This window comes from Panthera onca, chromosome A3, assembly GCF_046562875.1.
Source record: "Panthera onca isolate mPanOnc1 chromosome A3, mPanOnc1 haplotype 2, whole genome shotgun sequence".
Taxonomy (NCBI): domain Eukaryota; kingdom Metazoa; phylum Chordata; class Mammalia; order Carnivora; family Felidae; genus Panthera; species Panthera onca.
The window spans coordinates 53,169,016-53,186,938 of NC_138341.1; the positions used below are offsets into that span (position 1 = coordinate 53,169,016).

Sequence of the window (17,923 nt, forward strand, 5' to 3'; positions counted from 1 at the left end):
ATCACCCTCTGGATCCTCCCTGTCAGTAAGTTACCCTGAATAAAATTCTGTAAACTGTATGGAGTTGCCTGCCTGCTTCATTTTTTGTTTTCAAAGTGCCTTCTCAGTTTGGAGGATACCTTACAGTCCCTTCTCCCCACTTTCTAACATAGGGTCTCTCAACTTTGGCACTAGTGACTTTTTTTTTTTTTTTTTTAACTCTTTTTTAAAGTCTATTTATTTAGGGCACCTGGGTGGCTCAGTCGGTTAAGCATCTGACTCTGGCTCAGGTCATGATCTCATGGTCTGTGAGTTTGAGCCCCACATCGGGCTCTGTGCTGACAGCTCGGAGCCCAGAGCCTGCTTCCCTTTCTGTGTCTCCCTCTCTCTCTGCCCCTCCCCCATTCATGCTCTGTCTCTCTCTGTCCCAAAAATAAATTTAAAAAAACGTTGAAAAAAAAAATTTAAAAAAAAAAATTTTTTTTAATAAAGTCTATTTATTTATTTTGAGAGACAGAGCAGGGGAGGGGGAAAGGGGAACAGTGGATCCAAAGCAGGCTCTGCACTGACAGCAGAGAGCCCGACGTGGGGCTCAAACTCATGAACTGTGAGATCATGACATGAGCCGAAGTCAGACGCCTAACCGACTGAGCAACCCAGGTGCCCCAGCACTATTGATATCTGGGTCCAGATAATTATTTGTTGTGAGGGCTCGGCTGTTTTGTGTACCGTAAGATTTTTAAAAAGATGTTATTTTCTTTATTATTTCTTTAAATGTTTATTTATTTTGAGAGAGGGCAGGAGAGGGGGAGGAGCAGAGAGGGAGAGGATGAGAGAATCCCAAGCAGGCTCCATGCTCATCACAGAGCTTGATTTGGGGCTTGATCCCATGAGCTTGGGATCACGACCTGAGCCAAAATCAAGAGACTTATGTTTAAGTGACTAAGCCACCCAGGTGCCCTACGATTTTATTTTTAAGTAATCTCTACACCCAACATGGGGCTCAAACCCACAACCCCCAAGATCAAAAGTCATAGGCTCTACTGAGTGAGCTAGTCTGATGCCCCATGGGATCTTAAATAACATCCATGGCATCTATTCACTAGATGCTTGTAGCAATGCTCCCAGAAGAAGAACAACTGCTCTAGAGAATCACTTTGCACGGATACAATCATAAACACAAACCGGGACTGAAACTCTACGGTATTATTAGGTGATCATCCAGATGACCCAGGATATACTGATCATCATTTTAAAAGCTTATAATCAAAACAGAGTCACAAAATTGGAAAAATACTCTGGAAAAGTGTGCCCTAATCCACTTTCCTCCAGTTTGAGAAACAATATAGCAAATTAGAGTCCTGGAAAGAACCATTTCTCTTATTAGTAGATGAGAAGACTAAGGTTCTTACACAACCTGCCCACTGTGCCACCCCTATAAGTAACAGAATCAAGGCCCAAAACTTCAGGAAATCTCATTCCAGAGTTCTCCAACACACAGGCCTCATCCTTAACACACTGCACTCAGAAGCTTTCTTCAACAATGAACAAAGATTTATTCTGTGTGATTCCAAGGAACAGAACTAAAACACATAGGAAGCCGATTTCAATTCATTACAAGGGAAAACGTTCTAGTATGTCAGCATGTGATGAAGGTAGAAAAAGATAACTTGATATAAACACACAAGTATTAGAAACAGTGAATACTTTGGAACATGACCTCCCTTGACAAAACGATAAATCATAGTAATAATACAGATCATCTTAGGCGAGTTTTTAAATCAATTACCAATGAATTCTACCAGAAACAGGGTTCTCTCAGGGCTGAAGCAGTCATGATTAGCCCTAGAACCCTATCGGTGCCTTCTGTCCCAGCAGGGTCGGCCAGAAGCACTCTGGCCCCACTGAGCGCTACAACCTCCAGGTTAGCTCAGACTCCACCAAGGCAATCCGCCGCAATTCTTACCCGCCTACAGGAGTAAACTACAACTCCCATCAGACAACGCGAAAGGAGTGGGCGGGTATTTACCGCGCGTGGGCGGCCCTGACCAATAACGACTGTTGTTACAGCGAACAGTTTGGACGCGTTTGTAAAAGGCCGCGGCAGGCGAAGAGAGAGGAGGTGAGGGCGGTCATCAGCTTCGGGGCCTGGGGCCGGGGCGGGGGGCGCAGGGCAGGAAAGGGGGCTGTGTTGACAGAAGGCGGGGGCGGCGGTGGGACGAGGGTGTAAAGCCAGGAATCCCGGCGGAGAGCGTGCCCAAGGAGCAGGGTGCTGGCCAGGTGATGCTTATGCTTGGGCCCACTTAGGGCCGGAAGTGAGCAGTCGCGCGGGAAGGATGCCGGGAAGCAGGTCCCCGAGTGGTACTTCTTGGGGTGGGCCGGTTCCCGGAAGCGGGGTTCCCAGACTCGTGCCCGCATGGCTGCTTTGGCCTTCCTCTGCTACTCCGAAGCCGCGCGGGTCTGATAGAAGCTGTCTGGCGCAGGAGTCGGGAGTCTTGGCTACTAGGCATGTCCCTTCCCCTTGTGGTTTGACAAGGAATCCTATCAGTTACAAACTCTCGTTAGATTGGTTGCTGGCAGTGAGCATTCATCAAATCACTATCTTTGAGCCAATTTCTTTAACTGTAAGATGGTAAATAGTACCCACTTTACTGGATCGTGGTGAGCAATACCTGAGTAAATGCATGGGAAGGGCTTACGTGTACTCAGTAAAAGTTATCAAGTTTTTTTATTCATGATAATCATTTGTTCTCTTGAGTTACTGTTGCTTCACAAGCATTAAACTGCATCCCCTAAACTGTACGGCTTTGCAGCTGAACAGTACCTGGATGAAAATGCACCACTTCCAGGAATCGTGGGTGGGTTAGCTCTGCCAGCACCAGTCCCTTTACACCATCTTGCTGAGGAGGCTGTTTTGTGAACTTGACGAAAAGAGACCTCTTTTTTTAGGCAGGATTCAAATACAGGTTCTTTTCTTACCTTTTTTTTTTTTTTTTTTTTTAATTTATTTATTTATCTTGGGGCGGGGGGGCGGGGCAGAGGGAGAGGGATAATCCCAAGCAGGCTCTGTACTTGTCAGTACAGACCCAGGTGCAGGGCTTAAACCCACTAACCATGAGATCATGACCTAAGCCAAAATCAAGAGTCTGTCACTCAACCCACCGGAGCCACCCAGGTGCTTTGTTTGTTTGTTTGTTTGTTTGTTTTAATTGAGGTAAAATTCATGTGTAACATATGAGTTTCAGATGTACAACATGATTCAATATTTGTATACACTGTGATGGCCACAGTAAGTCTGGTTATCAGTCACCATACAAAGCTACAAAAAAAAAAAATTGTTTTTCCTTGTGATGAGAACTTTTAAGATTTATTCTCTTGGCAGCTTTCAAATATTCAATATACTATTATCTCCTGTAGTCATCATGCAGTACATTCCCATGACTTGCTTATTTTATATCTGGAAGTTTGTACCTTTGACCGCTTTCACCCATTTCTCCTACCCTCTCACCCCCTTCCCCTCTGGCAATCACCAGTCTTTTTTTATATGTATGAGTTTTGTTTTATAGATTCCACATATAAGTGAAGTTACATGGTATTTGTCTTTGTCTTATTTCAGCATAATACTGTTGAGGTCCATCCACATTGTTGCAGATGGCAAGATTTCCCTCTTTTTTATGTCTGAGTAGTATTCCATTTTACACACACACACACACACACACACACACGCTCACCCAAGTCTTTATCCATTCATCCATTGATGGACACTTAGGTTGTTTCCATATCTTGGCTATTATAAATAATACTGCAGTGAACATAGAGCTGCATATATCTTTTCAAATTAGCGTTTTCATTTTCTTTGGCAAATACAGTTTCTTTACAAGTTGTGTTACCTGTTTGTATATGCTTGCAATATAGAATCTATAATAAGTAATACTAGTTCATGTTTAAAATTCAAATAGTATAGAACAGTGAAATGTAAGTCTCCCTCCTACTATTTCCCAAGTTCTAAGTCACTTCTGGACCATGGACATATTGTGTGTGTGTGTGTGTGTGTGTGTGTGTGTGTGTGTGTGTGCGCGCGTGTGTGTGCATACACCCTATCTTTTTTTCTCTTTTAAACCAGGAGTATCATATATGAAGTGCCTTTTTTCACCCCACAGTATATCTTGATATTTGTTCCTTACCAGTACATAATAGATCTGTCTCATTCTTTTTAATCCCTTTATAGTAGCATGTCGTATGCCTGCACCATAATTTTTTAGTCAGCTCTTAAGACTGTTTCCATTCTTCTGCGGTTCTGGATAACTTTGCATGGAGTGCCCCTGTACATGCTTTGTGTACATGTGAGAGTAGAATTCATGAAATCTTAAAAGTGGAATTGCTATGTCAAAATATATGTTATACATTTATTTTATTTACATCCCTTTAAAGAGGATGTTGCAGTTTATGTCCCTACCAACAGTGTGCAATACCTGCTTCTCCACATCCTCATGAACACAGTAATAACAGTTATCCTTTTTGTCATTTTGCCAAAGTATTGTCTTGTTTTAATTTGCCTCTTGCTTATTGTAAGACATAATTTTGGATGTTTAAAATCACTTTTCTTTTTGGGGGGGCGCCTGAGTGGCTTAGTCGGCTAGGCATCCAACTCGATTTGGGCTCAGGTCATGATCTCACAGTTCGGGGGTGTGTCTGGCTTTTTTTACTTAGTATATTTCAAGGTTCATAAAGCATGTATCAATTTCATTCTCTTTTAGGGCCAAATAATATCCCATTGTGTGGATATGCCACATTTTGTTTGTCCATTCGTCAGTTGTTGGATATTTGGATTGATTCCACTTTCTAGCTATTATGAATACTCCTACCGTGAACATACATGTACAAATTTTTGTGTGTTTTCAATTGTCTTGGATATATATTCTCTTGGAAGTCATATGGTAACACTGTTTAACATTTTGAGGAACCACCGACAATCAGTTTTCCAAAATGACTGCCATTTTACAATACCATCAACAATGTGTGAGGGCTCCAGTTATTCAATATCCATGACAATACTTGTTATTGTCTGCCTTTTTTAGTTATTAATGGCTGTATAGTGGCGTCACATTGTGGTTTTGATTTGCAATTTCCTGATTACATGATGTTGAACATCTTTTCATTTGTTGTTTCTTGGCTATTTATTTTCTTTGGAGAAATATCCATTCAGATCCTTTGTGTGTGTGTGTGTGTGTGTGTGTGTGTGTGTGTGTATTTTAAGTTTATTTATTTTGAGAGAGAAAGCACTAGCGGGGGAGGGGCAGAGAGAGGGAGAGAGAATCCCAAGCAGGATCTGCACTGTCAGCCTGGAGCCCCATGTGGGGCCAGAACTCATGAACCCATGAGATCATGACCTGAGCCAAAGTGAGATGTTTAACTGACTGAGCCACCCAGGCACCCCTATAGATTTTTTTAAAGTGTTATTTATTTATTTTGAGAGAGGGAGACAGAGAGAATCCCAAGGAGGCTCCCTTTGTTAGCAAAGAGCCTGACACAGGACTCAACCCCACAAACTGTGAGATCATGACCTGAACTGAAATCAAGAGTCAGACATTTAACCAACTAAACCACCCACCCAGGCACCCCTCTTTGCCTGGTTTTATTTTATTATTATAATTTTTATTTTTTATAGTTTATTTTGAGAGAGCGAGCATGAGTGGTGGAGAGGCAGAGAGAGAGGGATAAAGAGAGAATCTCAAGCAGGCTCCAAGCTGTCAGCATGGAGCCAGATGTGGGGCTTGAACTCACGAACCATGAGATCATGAGCTGAGCTGAAGTCAGACACTAAACTGACTGAACCACCCAAGTGCCCCTTCCTGGTTTTAAATTAGATTATCTGTCTTTTTATTGTTGACTTGTAACAAAGTCTTGTAATCTATTCTGGACACAAGTCCCTCATCATACATATGACTTGCAAATATTTTCTCTCAGGCTGTGGTTGTCTTTTCACTTTCTTGATGGTGTTGGTTGAAGCATAGATGTTTTTAATTTTGATGAAGTTCAATTTTTCTCTTTTTTTCTTTTGTCATCTATGCTTTCGGTGGCATATCTAAGAAACCATTGCTTTATCCAAGGTCACAAAGATTTACCCTTACGTTTTCTTCTAAGAGTTTTATAGTTTTAGCTCTTAACATTTATGTCTGTGATCCATTTTGAGTTAAATTTTGTATACAGTGTGAGGTATGGGTCCAACTTAATTTTTTTTTTTCCAACTTGATTCTTTTAGAGATGGATATCCACTTGTCCTAGTCCTTTTGTTCATCGGACTATTCTTTCCCCATTAAATGATCTTGGCATCCTTGTCAAAAATCAGTGGAGCGTAAATGTGAGAGATTATTTCTGACCTCTTAATTATATGCTTGATTAATTAATTATATGCTGTTGCTCTGTATATCTACCCTCGTGCCAGTGCCTTCTTGTCTTTTTGGCCCTCAGCTTTTTTGAGATATAATTGACATAACATCATGTAAGTTTAAGGTGTTCGGTGTGATTTGATACACTTACACAGTGCAAAATGATTACCACCAAGGCATTAGCTAACACCTCCATCGTGTCATATAATTACCATTTTTGTGTATGGTGAGAACGTTTAACATCTCTCTTAGCAGCTTTCAGCTATTAGCTGACATATATTAGCAATATAATATACTATTATTAACGATAATCACCATGCTGTATGTTAGATCCCCAGAATTTATTCATCTTATAACTGGAAGTTTGCACCATTTGACTGATATCTCCCCATTTCTCTCACCCCTCAATCCTTGGCAGTCCATTCCATCCTTTGTTTTATGAGTTTGGCTTTTTAAGATTATACATATAAGTAAAATCATACAGTATTTGTCTTCTCTGTCCACATTGCCTTAATTTGCTTTATAGTAAATTTTGAAATCAAGAAGTGTGAGGGACGCCTGGGTGGCTCAGTTGGTTAAGCATCTGACTTCGGTTCAGGTTAAGCATCTGACTTCAGTTCAGGTCATGGTCTCACGATTCATGAGTTCGAGCCCCACATCAGGTTCTGTGCTGGTGGCTCGGAGACTGGAGCCTGCTTTGGATTCTGTGTCTCCCTCTCTCTCTGCCCCTCCCCTGCTCACTCTCTCTCATTCTCTCTCACAAAAACAAATAAACATTAAAAAAAAAAAAGAAGAAGAAGAAGAAGTGTGAGTCCTTGTACTGTATTCTTCTTTCTCAAGATTGTTTTGGCTCTACCAGGTGCCTTGCATTTCTATATAAAATTTAGGACCACCTTGTCAGTTTGCAAAAAAAATCTGAGATTTTGATAGGGACTACGTTGTATCTGTAGATCAGTTGGGGGAGTAGTGCCTTCCTAACAATATTAGTTTTCCAGTCTGCAAGCATGAGATGCTTTTCCATTTTGCTAGGTCTTTAATTTCTTTTGATGACGTTTGAAGTTTTCAGTGTACAAGCCTTGCACTTCTTTTATTCTTCAAGTTTTTTTTCACCTTTGTACTTAGCTTATGATATATTTTTCCATGCAGAAAATTTTCATTTTTATGTATTCAAATATAATCAGTATGTATGTATGTATGTATGTATTTATTTATTTTAAGTAAGTTCTACAACCCAATGTGGGGCTTGAACTCATGATGCTGAGATCAAGAGTCGCATTCTCTACTGATTTAGCCAGCCAACCCCCCTCAGTCTAATTTTAGAATGGGCGAGGGGTCCTTGGGTGGCTCAGTCAGGGGAGGGTCTGACTCTTGATCTCAGGGTTGTGAGTTCAAGCCTGGTGTTGGGCGTGGAGCCTACTTTAAAAATTAATAATAAAGTAAAACGAGCAAAATCTTTGATAGTATTTCCCCAAAGATATCGATGTGGCTAAAGAAGCATGTAATATGTTGCTCCACATCATTATTCGTTAGAGAAATGCAAGTTAAAAGCACAGGGAGGTACCACTTTACACCTACTGTAACCAAATGGCCATAATAAGACAAGGGGCTCCAGGGAGGCTCAGTCGGTTAAGCATCAGACTCTTGATTTCAGCTCAGTTCATGACCTCGTGGTTCATGCGAGTGAGCCCCATGTAGGGGTCTGTGCTAAAAGCAAGGAGCCTGCTTACGATTCTCTCTCTTCCTCTCTTTCTGTCCCTCCCTTGCTCTCTCGCTCTCTCTCAAAAGAAATCAATAAACATTTTTTTTGAAAGAAGAAGATAATAATACATGTTGGCCAGGAAGAGAAGAGGAGAAGCAGGAACCCTCTTATGTTGCTGGTATGAATATAACAATGCTTTTCAGTTTGGAAAGCAGTTTGGTCATTTCTTTAAAAGTTTAAGTTAAACTATGACCCTGTAATTCTACTTCTAGGTATCTAGATACCCAAGAGAAATGAAGATCCTTGTCTACATGGGGACTTGCATGTTAATGTTCTCAGCAGCATGTTGATAATAGCCACAAATTGGAAACAGAACAGTTATCTGTCTGCTGGTGAATGGATAAGCAAAATGATATATCCATACAATGGAATGCTTTTCAGCAATATAAGCGAATGAATTACTAATACATGCTACAATGTGGTTCAACCTTAAAAACAGCATGTTGAATGAAAGAATACAAACACAAAATCCCACATATTGTATGATTCCATCTATATGAAATGTCCAAAAAATCTAAATCTGGAGAGACAATAAGACAGATTAGTGATTGCCTGGGGGTGGGAATGGTAATTGACTGCAAATGGCCAGAGGGGTCTTTTTAGGGTGATAGAAGTGTTCTCAAACTGACTGTAGTGATGGATGCCTACCTCTGTAAGTATAATGACTGTCATTGAATTGTATACTTAAAATGGATGAATTTTGTGGTCTATAAAATATACCTCAATAAAGAGGTTTCTTAAAAAAACACACAAACACACTAATACAGTCAGGATTCTGGGGTTTGTGTCATTTAGGCCATGATCATTCTGATATCCTTAAAAAATGTTAAATCCCCTCCCTTTGTCCTACTATGTTAACAGTTCCAACTTTTATACTTGAACATTTTAATCTGCCTTGAATTTATTTGAGTATATAAAGTGAGATAGGATAAGATATGTTTAATGATAATTTTTGCCCCTAAATTTTGCTTTTATATTGTATAATTTTAAGACACTTTTTTTAAGTTAAAAAAAAAAGAAATTTTAGGAAATTATCTTATTGTATATGTATATTGTGTATGTATGTTTCCTTCCTTCTCCTGATATGTTGACAGCATATCATACTTGGCTGTTCTATACCTTGCTTTTCTTTTTTTTTTTTTTTAATTAAAAAAATTTTTTTTAACGTTTATTTATTTTTGAGACAGAGAGAGACAGAGCATGAGTCGGGGAGGGGCAGAGAGAGGGAGACATAGAATATGAAGCAGGCTCCAGGCTCTGAGCTGTCAGCACAGAGCCTGACGCAGGGCTCGAACTCACAAACTGTGAGATCATGACCTGGGCCAAAATCTGACGCTTAACCAACTGAGCCACCCAGGCGCCCCCAACTAGTTCCTTCTTGGTGGGCATTAGGTTGTTTCTAATGTTTTGTTGTTACAAAAGTGCTTTAGTGAATAACCTTATATATCCCACATTTCATATGTGGGAGAATATCTGTAAGATAAATTCTAATTAGTGCAATTACTGTGTCAAAAGAAATATGCAGAGAGGGCAGAGGGGCGCCTGGGTGGCTCAGTCAGTTAAACCTCCAACTCTTTTTTTTTTTTTTTTTTTTGAGAGAGAGAGACAGAGTATGAGTGGTTGAGGGGCAGAGAGAGAGGGAGACACAGAATGCAAAGCAGGCCTCAGGCTCCAAGCCATCAGCACAGAGCCCCACGCCGGGCTCAGTCTCACCAACTGTGAGATCATGACCTGAGCTGAAGCTGGACCCTCAACCAACTGAGCCACCCAGGTGCCCCAAGCCTCAAACTCTTGATTTCAGTTCAGGTCATGATTTCATAGGTTTGTGAATTGAAGTCCCGTGGCAGGCTCTGCACTAATAGTATGGAGCCTGCTTGGGATTCTCTCTCTCACCTCTCTCTGCCCCTCCCCTGCTTGTTCACACACATACTCTCTCTCTCTCTCTCTCTCTCTCTCTCTCTCTCTCTCTCTCAATAAATAAATAAATTTTTTTAATTAAAAAAAAAAAAAAGTAAGGGCACCTGAGTGGCTCAGTTGGTTAAACATCCAACTTTGGCTCAGGTTATGATCTCACAGTTTGTGAGTTCAAGCCCCATGTTGGGCTCTCTGCTGTTAGCACAGAGCCCATTTCAGATCCCCCATCCCTCTCTCTCTCTGCCCCTCCCCTGCTTGCATATTCTCTTTCTCAAAAATAAACATTAAAAAAAAGTAATAATAAAATAAAAAAAATTTTTAAATATGCAGAGAAAACATCAGATTACTCCAAATTAAGGGACACTCTATAAAATACCTGACTCTTCAGAATTACCGAGATTATGAACAACCAGGAAAGACAAAACTACAGCTCCAAGAAGACTAAGAAGACATGACAAATGCAATGTGGTATTTTGGATTGGAACAGAAAAAAGGAGAAAGTCTAGTTTAGTTAATAATAATGTACTAATGTTGGCTTCTTAGTTTTGACAAATGTCCTGTGGTAATAACATATGATGTTAACGTTGGGGGAAACTGAGTGAAAGGTATCTGGGAACTCTCTATTTTATCTTTGCAACTTCTCTGAAAATGTGAAATTATTCTAAAATAAAAAGTTTATTGTTGGGGTGCCTGGCTGGCTCAGTCAGTAGAACATGCGACTCTTGATCTCAGAGTTCTAAGTTTGAGCCCCATGTTGGGTGTAGAGATCACTTTAAATTAAATTTTAAAAAAATCTTTAAAAAAATCTTAAAAAAAAAATTATTCTTAAATAAGTGCCATTAGGAGGTTCCTGCATGGCTCAGTCAGTTGAGCATCCAACTCTTGTTTTCAGCTAGGGTCATGACCTCACAGTTTCTGAGTCTGAGCCCTACATGGGGCTGTGCATTGTCAGTGCAGAGCCTGCTTGGGACTCTCTCTCTCCCTCTCTCTCTCTACCTCTCCTCCTTGTGCTCTCTCTCTCAAATAAACTTAAAAAAAAAAAAGTGCCATTAGTGGAAAAACTGGTGAATCCTAATAAAGTCTGTATGTAGTAGAGTTGATAGTATTGTACCAATATTAAAACCTTAGTGTTGACAAATCTCTCATGATTCGATAAGATGTTAACACTTGGGGAGGCTGGGTGGGTATACAGGAATCTCTCCGATTTTTTTTATCTTTTCTTTACATCTAAAGTTATTCCCAAATTAAAAGTTATTTTTAAAGAAGTGTGCATTTTTTATTTTGAAAGATACTAACAAATTGCCCTCTTCAGAGAATAACCCAAAAGTAAAATAAAAAATAAAAGGAGAGTGGAATTCCTATGATGATGCTGAAACTACAGCACCTTAAGGCTTCACCATGTATAATTGGCAAACCAGTTCCTTCCTTAATGAACAAAGTTATTTTTTTCCCATTTTAATGATATGTTAAGTCATCATCATCAATGTAATTTGGAAATTGATTAATTCCGGTGGTGACTGGGTGGCTCATTGGTTGGATGTCCAACTCTTGACTTTGGCTCAGATCATGATCTCACAGTTTGTGAGTTCAAGCCCTGAGTGAGGCCCCAAGCTGACAGCATGAAGCCTACTTGGGATTCTCTCTCTCTCTCTCTCTCTCTCTCTCTCTCTCTTTCTCTGCCCCTCCCCTGCTCATGTATGTGCACAGGAATGCCTGCTTCTCTCTCCAAAATAAATAAATTTTAAAAATTAAAAAGAATTCTTTAAAAATAGAAATAAATTTTTATTAAGCTCTTTCATATATATTTTTATTTATACATATATTTATATATAATATATATTTATTGTTTATATTTGTATAAATGTATACAAATATATATTCGTATATTATATTTTATATATTCTATATTTTAATATATTTCTATATTAATATATGTTAATATGTAAATAATTATATTGATATTAATATATTGTGTATTATATGTTTGTATATATTTATATTTTATATATTATATATTATAATATATTATATATTTATATATATTTTTATATGTTTATATTTTATTTATATATACATATATATTTTTTATTTTGCAAATGAAAGCCAACCTGAAACTCAGAAGTTAAACTTGGTCAAAGAAATAACTGGTGGTAAAGAGCAAACTAAATATTCTATCTTTTGACTTTGGAACAACATTCTCTCTTAAGAACCCACGTGTGGCTGAATGAAAATACCTGCTAAAGAAGTTTATTGGCCTAGAAAGGAAATGCTGTGTAAACAAACTAATGTCTCTGGATTAGGGTTTTGTTTTTTTAAAGCTTAGTTATTTATTTATTTAAACTTTTTTTTTTAATTTATTGTCAAGTTAGCTAACATACAGTGTAGTATTGGCTTCAGGAGCAGATTCCTGTGATTCATCACTTACATACAACACCCAGTGCTCACCCTAACACAGTGCCCTCCTCAATGCCCATCACCCATTATCCCCACTCCCCCAGTCGTCCACCCCCAATTAACCCTCAGTTTGTTCTCTGTATTTAAGAGTCTGTTATGGTTTGCCTCCCTCTCTGTTTGTATCTTATTTTTCCTTCCCTTCCCCTATGGTCATTTGTTAAGTTTCTCAAATTCCACATATGAGTGAAATCATATGGTATCTGTCTTTCTCTGACTGACTTCATTTTGCTTAGTATAACACCCTCCAGTTCCATCCTCGTAGTTGCGAATGGCAAGATTTCATTCTTTTTCATCACCGAGTAGTGTTCCATTGTATATATATATGTATATGTGTATATGTATGTGTATGTGTGTGTACACACACACACACACACACACCACATCTTCTTTACCCATTCATCAGTTGATGGACATTTGGGCTCTTTCCATATGTTAGCTATTGTTGATAGCACTGCTATTAACATTGGGGTGCATATGTTTCTTCATATCAACACTCCTGTATCCTTTGGATAAGTTCCTAGTAGTGCTATTGCTGGGTATGGGGTAATTCTGTTTTTACTTTTTTGAGGAACCTCCATGCTGTTGTCCAGAGTGGCTGCACCAGTTTGCATTCCCACCAACAGTGCAAGAGGGTTCCCCTTTCTAAACTTTTTTAAACGTTTATTTATTTATCTTGAGAGAGGCGGGGGGAGAGGCAGAGAGAGGGAGACAGACAGAATCCCAAGCAGGTTCCATACTGGCAGCACAGAGCCCAGTGCAGGCTCACCATGAGATCATGGCCTCAACCAAAACCAAGAGTCAGATGCTTAACCGACTGAGCCACCCAGGTGCCCCACTTATTTATTTTGAGAGAGAAAGAGAGAGCGTGTGTGGGGGGAGGGGAACAGACAGAGGGAAAGAGAGAATTCCAGACAGGCTCATGCTGTCAGCATGGAGCCTGATGCAGGGCTTGATCCCACGAACTGTGAGACCATGACCTGAGCCGATATCGAGAGTCAGACACTTAACAGACTGAGCCACCCTGGCTCTCCTAGATTAGGGGTGTTTAATGGGTGACTTAGCCTCCCAGAGGACATTCAGCAATATCTGGAAACTGTTTGTTTGTTTGTTTGTTTGTTTGTTTGTTTGTTTGTTTAACACATAGGGAGGAAGAGTTGACTGCTATTGGCATCTAGTGGGTAGAGACCCTGGATGCTACCAAACATTCTACAATGTATAGAACTCTTCCCTACAACAAAGAATGTCAGCCCTAAATGTCAGTAGTGCCAAGGTGGAAAACTGCAATAGATTATATTTCACAAAGCTTTATTCACTTAGTGGATACATCACAACACATATTACAGTTGGGCCATTAATTTATAGCACTAATGAAAACGTGGGCATTCTTAGACTTTCCTTATTTGTACTTTACAATTTGTTGATTAGCAAATAGACTATAGAAAATGTGGAAGGAAAATACTTCATCAACATCATCCTTTGGGGTCAGGGGGCAAGAGCAATACTAACAGCCAATTTCAACACCACAAGCAGATTGCCTTAAAAATATATATTGAAATTTGGGGCACCGGGCTAGATCAGTCTGTAGAGCACATGACTCTTGATCTCAGGGTTGTGAGTTCAAGCCCCACGTTAGGTGTAGAGATTACTTAAAGGGGTACCTGGGTGGCTGAGTCAGTTAAGTGTCCAACTCTTGATTTCTGCTCAGGTCATGATCTCACCATTTGTGAGTTCAAGCCCTGCATCAGCCTACAAGCTGAATGTGGGGCTTGCTTGGGATTCTCTCTCTCTGCCCCTCCCCTCCCCCTGGGCAAACTTTAAAAAAAAGATTTTTTTAAATATTTTTTTTAAGTTTATTTTTGAGAGAGAGAGTGATGAGGGACAGAGAGAAAGAGAATCCCAAGCAGGCTCTGCACTGTCAGCATAGAGTCTGAGGCAGGGCTCAAACCCACAAACCATGAGATCATGACAAGAGCTGAGATCAAGAGTCAGACACTCAACCAACTGAGCCACAGGCACCCCCCCCAAAAAAACTTTTTTTTTTTAAATGTTTATTTATTTTTGAGAGAGAGGGAGAGGGAGCACGCGCACAAGTGGGAAAGAGGCAGGGAGAGAGGGAGACAGAATCTGAACTCCAGACTCTGAGCTGGCAGCACAGAGCCCAATGCGTGGCTCAAACCCACAGACCGTGAGATCATAACCTGAGCCAAAGTCAGACGCTTAACCAATTGAGCCACCCAGGTGCCTGCCACCCCCCCCCCCCATCTTAATAAAATATTTTATTATTTTTTTAACGTTTATTTTTGAGAGACAGAATGCGAGCGGGGGACGGGTAGAGAGAGAAAAGAGGAAGACACAATCCGAAGCCAGCTCCAGGCTCTGAGCTGGACCACAGAGCCTGATGAGGGGCTGGAACCCATAAACCGTGAGATCATGACCCAAGCCAAAGTCGGACGCTTAACCGACTGAGCCACTCAGGCTCCCCATAAAGTTCAACATTAAGAAAAAAAAAAGATTTTATTGGTTCGTGAGTTTGAGACCGTTTTGGGCTCTGTGCTGACAGCTCAGAGCCTGGAGCCTGCTTCTGATTCTGTGTCTCCCTCTCTCTCTGCCCCTCCCCCGCTCATGCTCTGTCTCTCAAAAATGAATAAACATTAAAAAATTTTTTTTAATGTTGAACTTTAATTAATAATATGCATGCTGAATTGATGTCTGCAAACTACTTCGAAATACAGTAAAATATAAGAGGGATTGATGGATGGAGAAAGGAATAAATAGATATGTGATAAAGCAAATATAGTAAAATGTTAATTGTAGAATCTAGTGGGTGGGCATATGGAGGTGCACTGTATAATTCTGTTTTTTTTTATATTTGAAAATTTTCATAATATTAGAGGGAAATTAAAAGCAGAGATTCACACTCTTCCTAACAGACACTGGAAACCACATTGATGATTTTGCTGGGTGACCTCAGGCAAGTTACTTTTTATATAAATTTAAAAATTTTTTAAGAAGCGCCTGGGTGGCTCGGTTGGTTAGGCATCCGACTCTTGGTTTCGGCTCAGGTCATGATCTTGCGATTCGTGGGTTCAGGCCCAGCATCGGGCTCTGGGCTGATGGTGCAGAGCCTGCTTGGGATTCTGTCTTCCTGTCTCTCTGCCCTTTCCCTACTTGCTCTCTATCTATCTCTCTGTCAAAAATAAATATATAAACATTAAAAAAAATTTTTTTTAAGTTTTTTTAGCATTTTGTTTGTTTGTTTGTTTTTTAAGCTTATTTGAGAGAGAGAGAGAGAGTAGGGGAGAGGGGCAGAGGGAGAGAGAGAGAACCCTAAGCAGGCTCTGTGCTGTCAGCTTAGAGCCCAGTGCGGGGCTCAATCCCATGAACTGTGAGATCATGACCTGAGCCAAAACCAAGAGTCAGAGGATCAACCAGCTGAGCCATGTTTTGTTTTATTTTGTTTTGTTTTGTTTAAGTAATCTCTATGCCCAGTGTGGGGCACAAACTCATGACCCCAAGATCAACAATCACATTCTCTACTGACTGAGCCAGCCAGGTGCCTCAAGTTACTTAGCTTTTTAATTTTCATGTGAAGAGTGGTGGTTGTTTGGCTCAAATGAGATCCTAGTATTGTGAGGTTCTGATGAAATAATGTGAAAGCGCTTTGACTAGCATAAAGCACTCTAAGATGCAATACATTATTATTAAGAAGGATGATTATTTGGCTGATTATGTATCATGGCTCTGGGTGTTCTTGACAACTCTCTGTGTAATGAATGACATTAGCACTGTTTTACCTGCTTTAAATTAGAAGTACAAGCCAAGCATTTCCATAAGAATTTCTGTCAAATATTTTTCAAATATCTATGGAAGACTTAGATTCCTATTCTAAGAGGAGAGACTTTTGTATAACTTTAACATTTTTTCTTGTTTTGTAGACTGCCAAGATCTCCACTTAGGGCAGTTGGGAATCTTCGACTCTGGGAACACTGGGCAGGAGCTTTGCCATTGGCTGGCCAAGAAAGGGGAGGCAGAATGTCTGCATTGTTACACCATAGAGTTCAAACTTCAAAAGACTTTGGGTTAAACAGTATCATTTACTCTGCAAATGATTGTGTCTTTGCCTGTCTTCTATGATCATCCTAAACTAATGAAACACCTTTCAGGTCTTATGGATTCAGGTTACACTGTATTCTGGATGCTGTGGCAGCTGATACAGGTAGGATAGGCTTGTGTTTTATGGGAAATGTTGGAAAGGAAAGAACTCATCTCTCCAACTCTCCAGTTCTTATTCAAATTAAACACCTGTGCATGTAAAAATTAGGTTAACTAATCTAGGTTGTTGTAGAAAACAGTGCTGAACCTAGAGAAATGCTTTAGTTGTTAGGTTTTTAAAAATATATAATAATGTGAAAGGCAAAGTTTCCTTTTGCTTGATGGCTTAAGTGAATGTTCTGTTATGAGGGTACAATTTGAAAATGGTAGATTATTTCTTTACATTTTATTTTCTGTACTAAATCTTATAAATGATTTTAACTTGGTGTGTGTGTATGTATGAGTGTGTATTCATGTTGATGGGTTTATTGCTCTTTCTAGGGCCTTTGAAAAATGGAGCCAAACTCTCTGAGGACTAAAGTCCCAGCTTTCTTGTCTGATTTGGGGAAGGCCACACTGAGGGGAATCAGAAAGTGTCCCCGATGCGGCACATACAATGGAACCCGGGGACTGAGTTGTAAGAACAAGACATGTGGAACCATATTCCGCTACGGTGCACGGAAGCAGCCTAGTGTTGAAGCTGTCAAAATCATAACAGGCTCTGATCTGCAGGTTTACTCGGTGCGGCAAAGAGACCGGGGCCCCGATCACCGGTGCTTTGTGGAGCTAGGTGTGTCAGAGACGACAATCCAGACGGTGGATGGGACAATCATCACTCAGCTGAGCTCTGGACGATGTTATGTCCCCTCATGCCTGAAAGCTGCCACCCAGAGCGTTGTGGAGAATCAGTGCCAGCACATCAAGCTGGCAGTGAACTGCCAGGCAGAAGCCACCCCTCTGACTCTGAAAAGCTCAGTCCTGAATGCAATGCAGGCCTCCCCAGAAACCAAGCAGACCATCTGGCAGCTGGCCACAGAGCCCACAGGTCCCCTTGTACAGAGGATTACTAAAAACATTTTGGTGGTGAAATGCAAGGCAAGCCAGAAGCATAGTTTGGGGTATTTGCATACATCCTTTGTGCAGAAAATCAGTGCCAAAAGCTTGCCCGAGCGCCGGTTCTTCTGCTCCTGCCAGGCTCTGAAATCGCATAAGTCGAATGCCTCCAAGGATGAGGTGGCCCAGAGGTGTATTCATTTCTTTGCTTGCATCTGTGCCTTTGCCAGTGACGAGACATTGGCTCAGGAATTCTCAGACTTCCTAAATTTTGATTCCAGCG

General features: G+C 40.3%; 1 protein-coding gene across 3 annotated transcripts in view; it reads left to right on the forward strand.

Moving 5' to 3' along the window:
• The first annotated feature begins 2,019 nt into the window (after positions 1-2,019).
• CA3H2orf42 (chromosome A3 C2orf42 homolog) overlaps positions 2,020-17,923 on the forward strand; it is a 32,315-nt gene continuing 16,411 nt past the window's right edge. The window contains exons 1-4 of one of the 3 annotated variants that reach the window (XM_060659020.2): positions 8,180-8,245; positions 8,340-8,779; positions 16,431-16,711; positions 17,089-17,923. In XM_060659020.2, the coding sequence (XP_060515003.1) occupies positions 17,101-17,923 (823 nt within the window). In that variant the 5' untranslated portion in view covers positions 8,180-8,245; positions 8,340-8,779; positions 16,431-16,711; positions 17,089-17,100. Of the gene's footprint in view, positions 2,102-8,179; positions 8,246-8,339; positions 8,780-16,430; positions 16,712-17,088 lie in introns of those variants that run through there. The other 2 variants (XM_060659004.3, XM_081795261.1) reach the window with 2 other exon arrangements.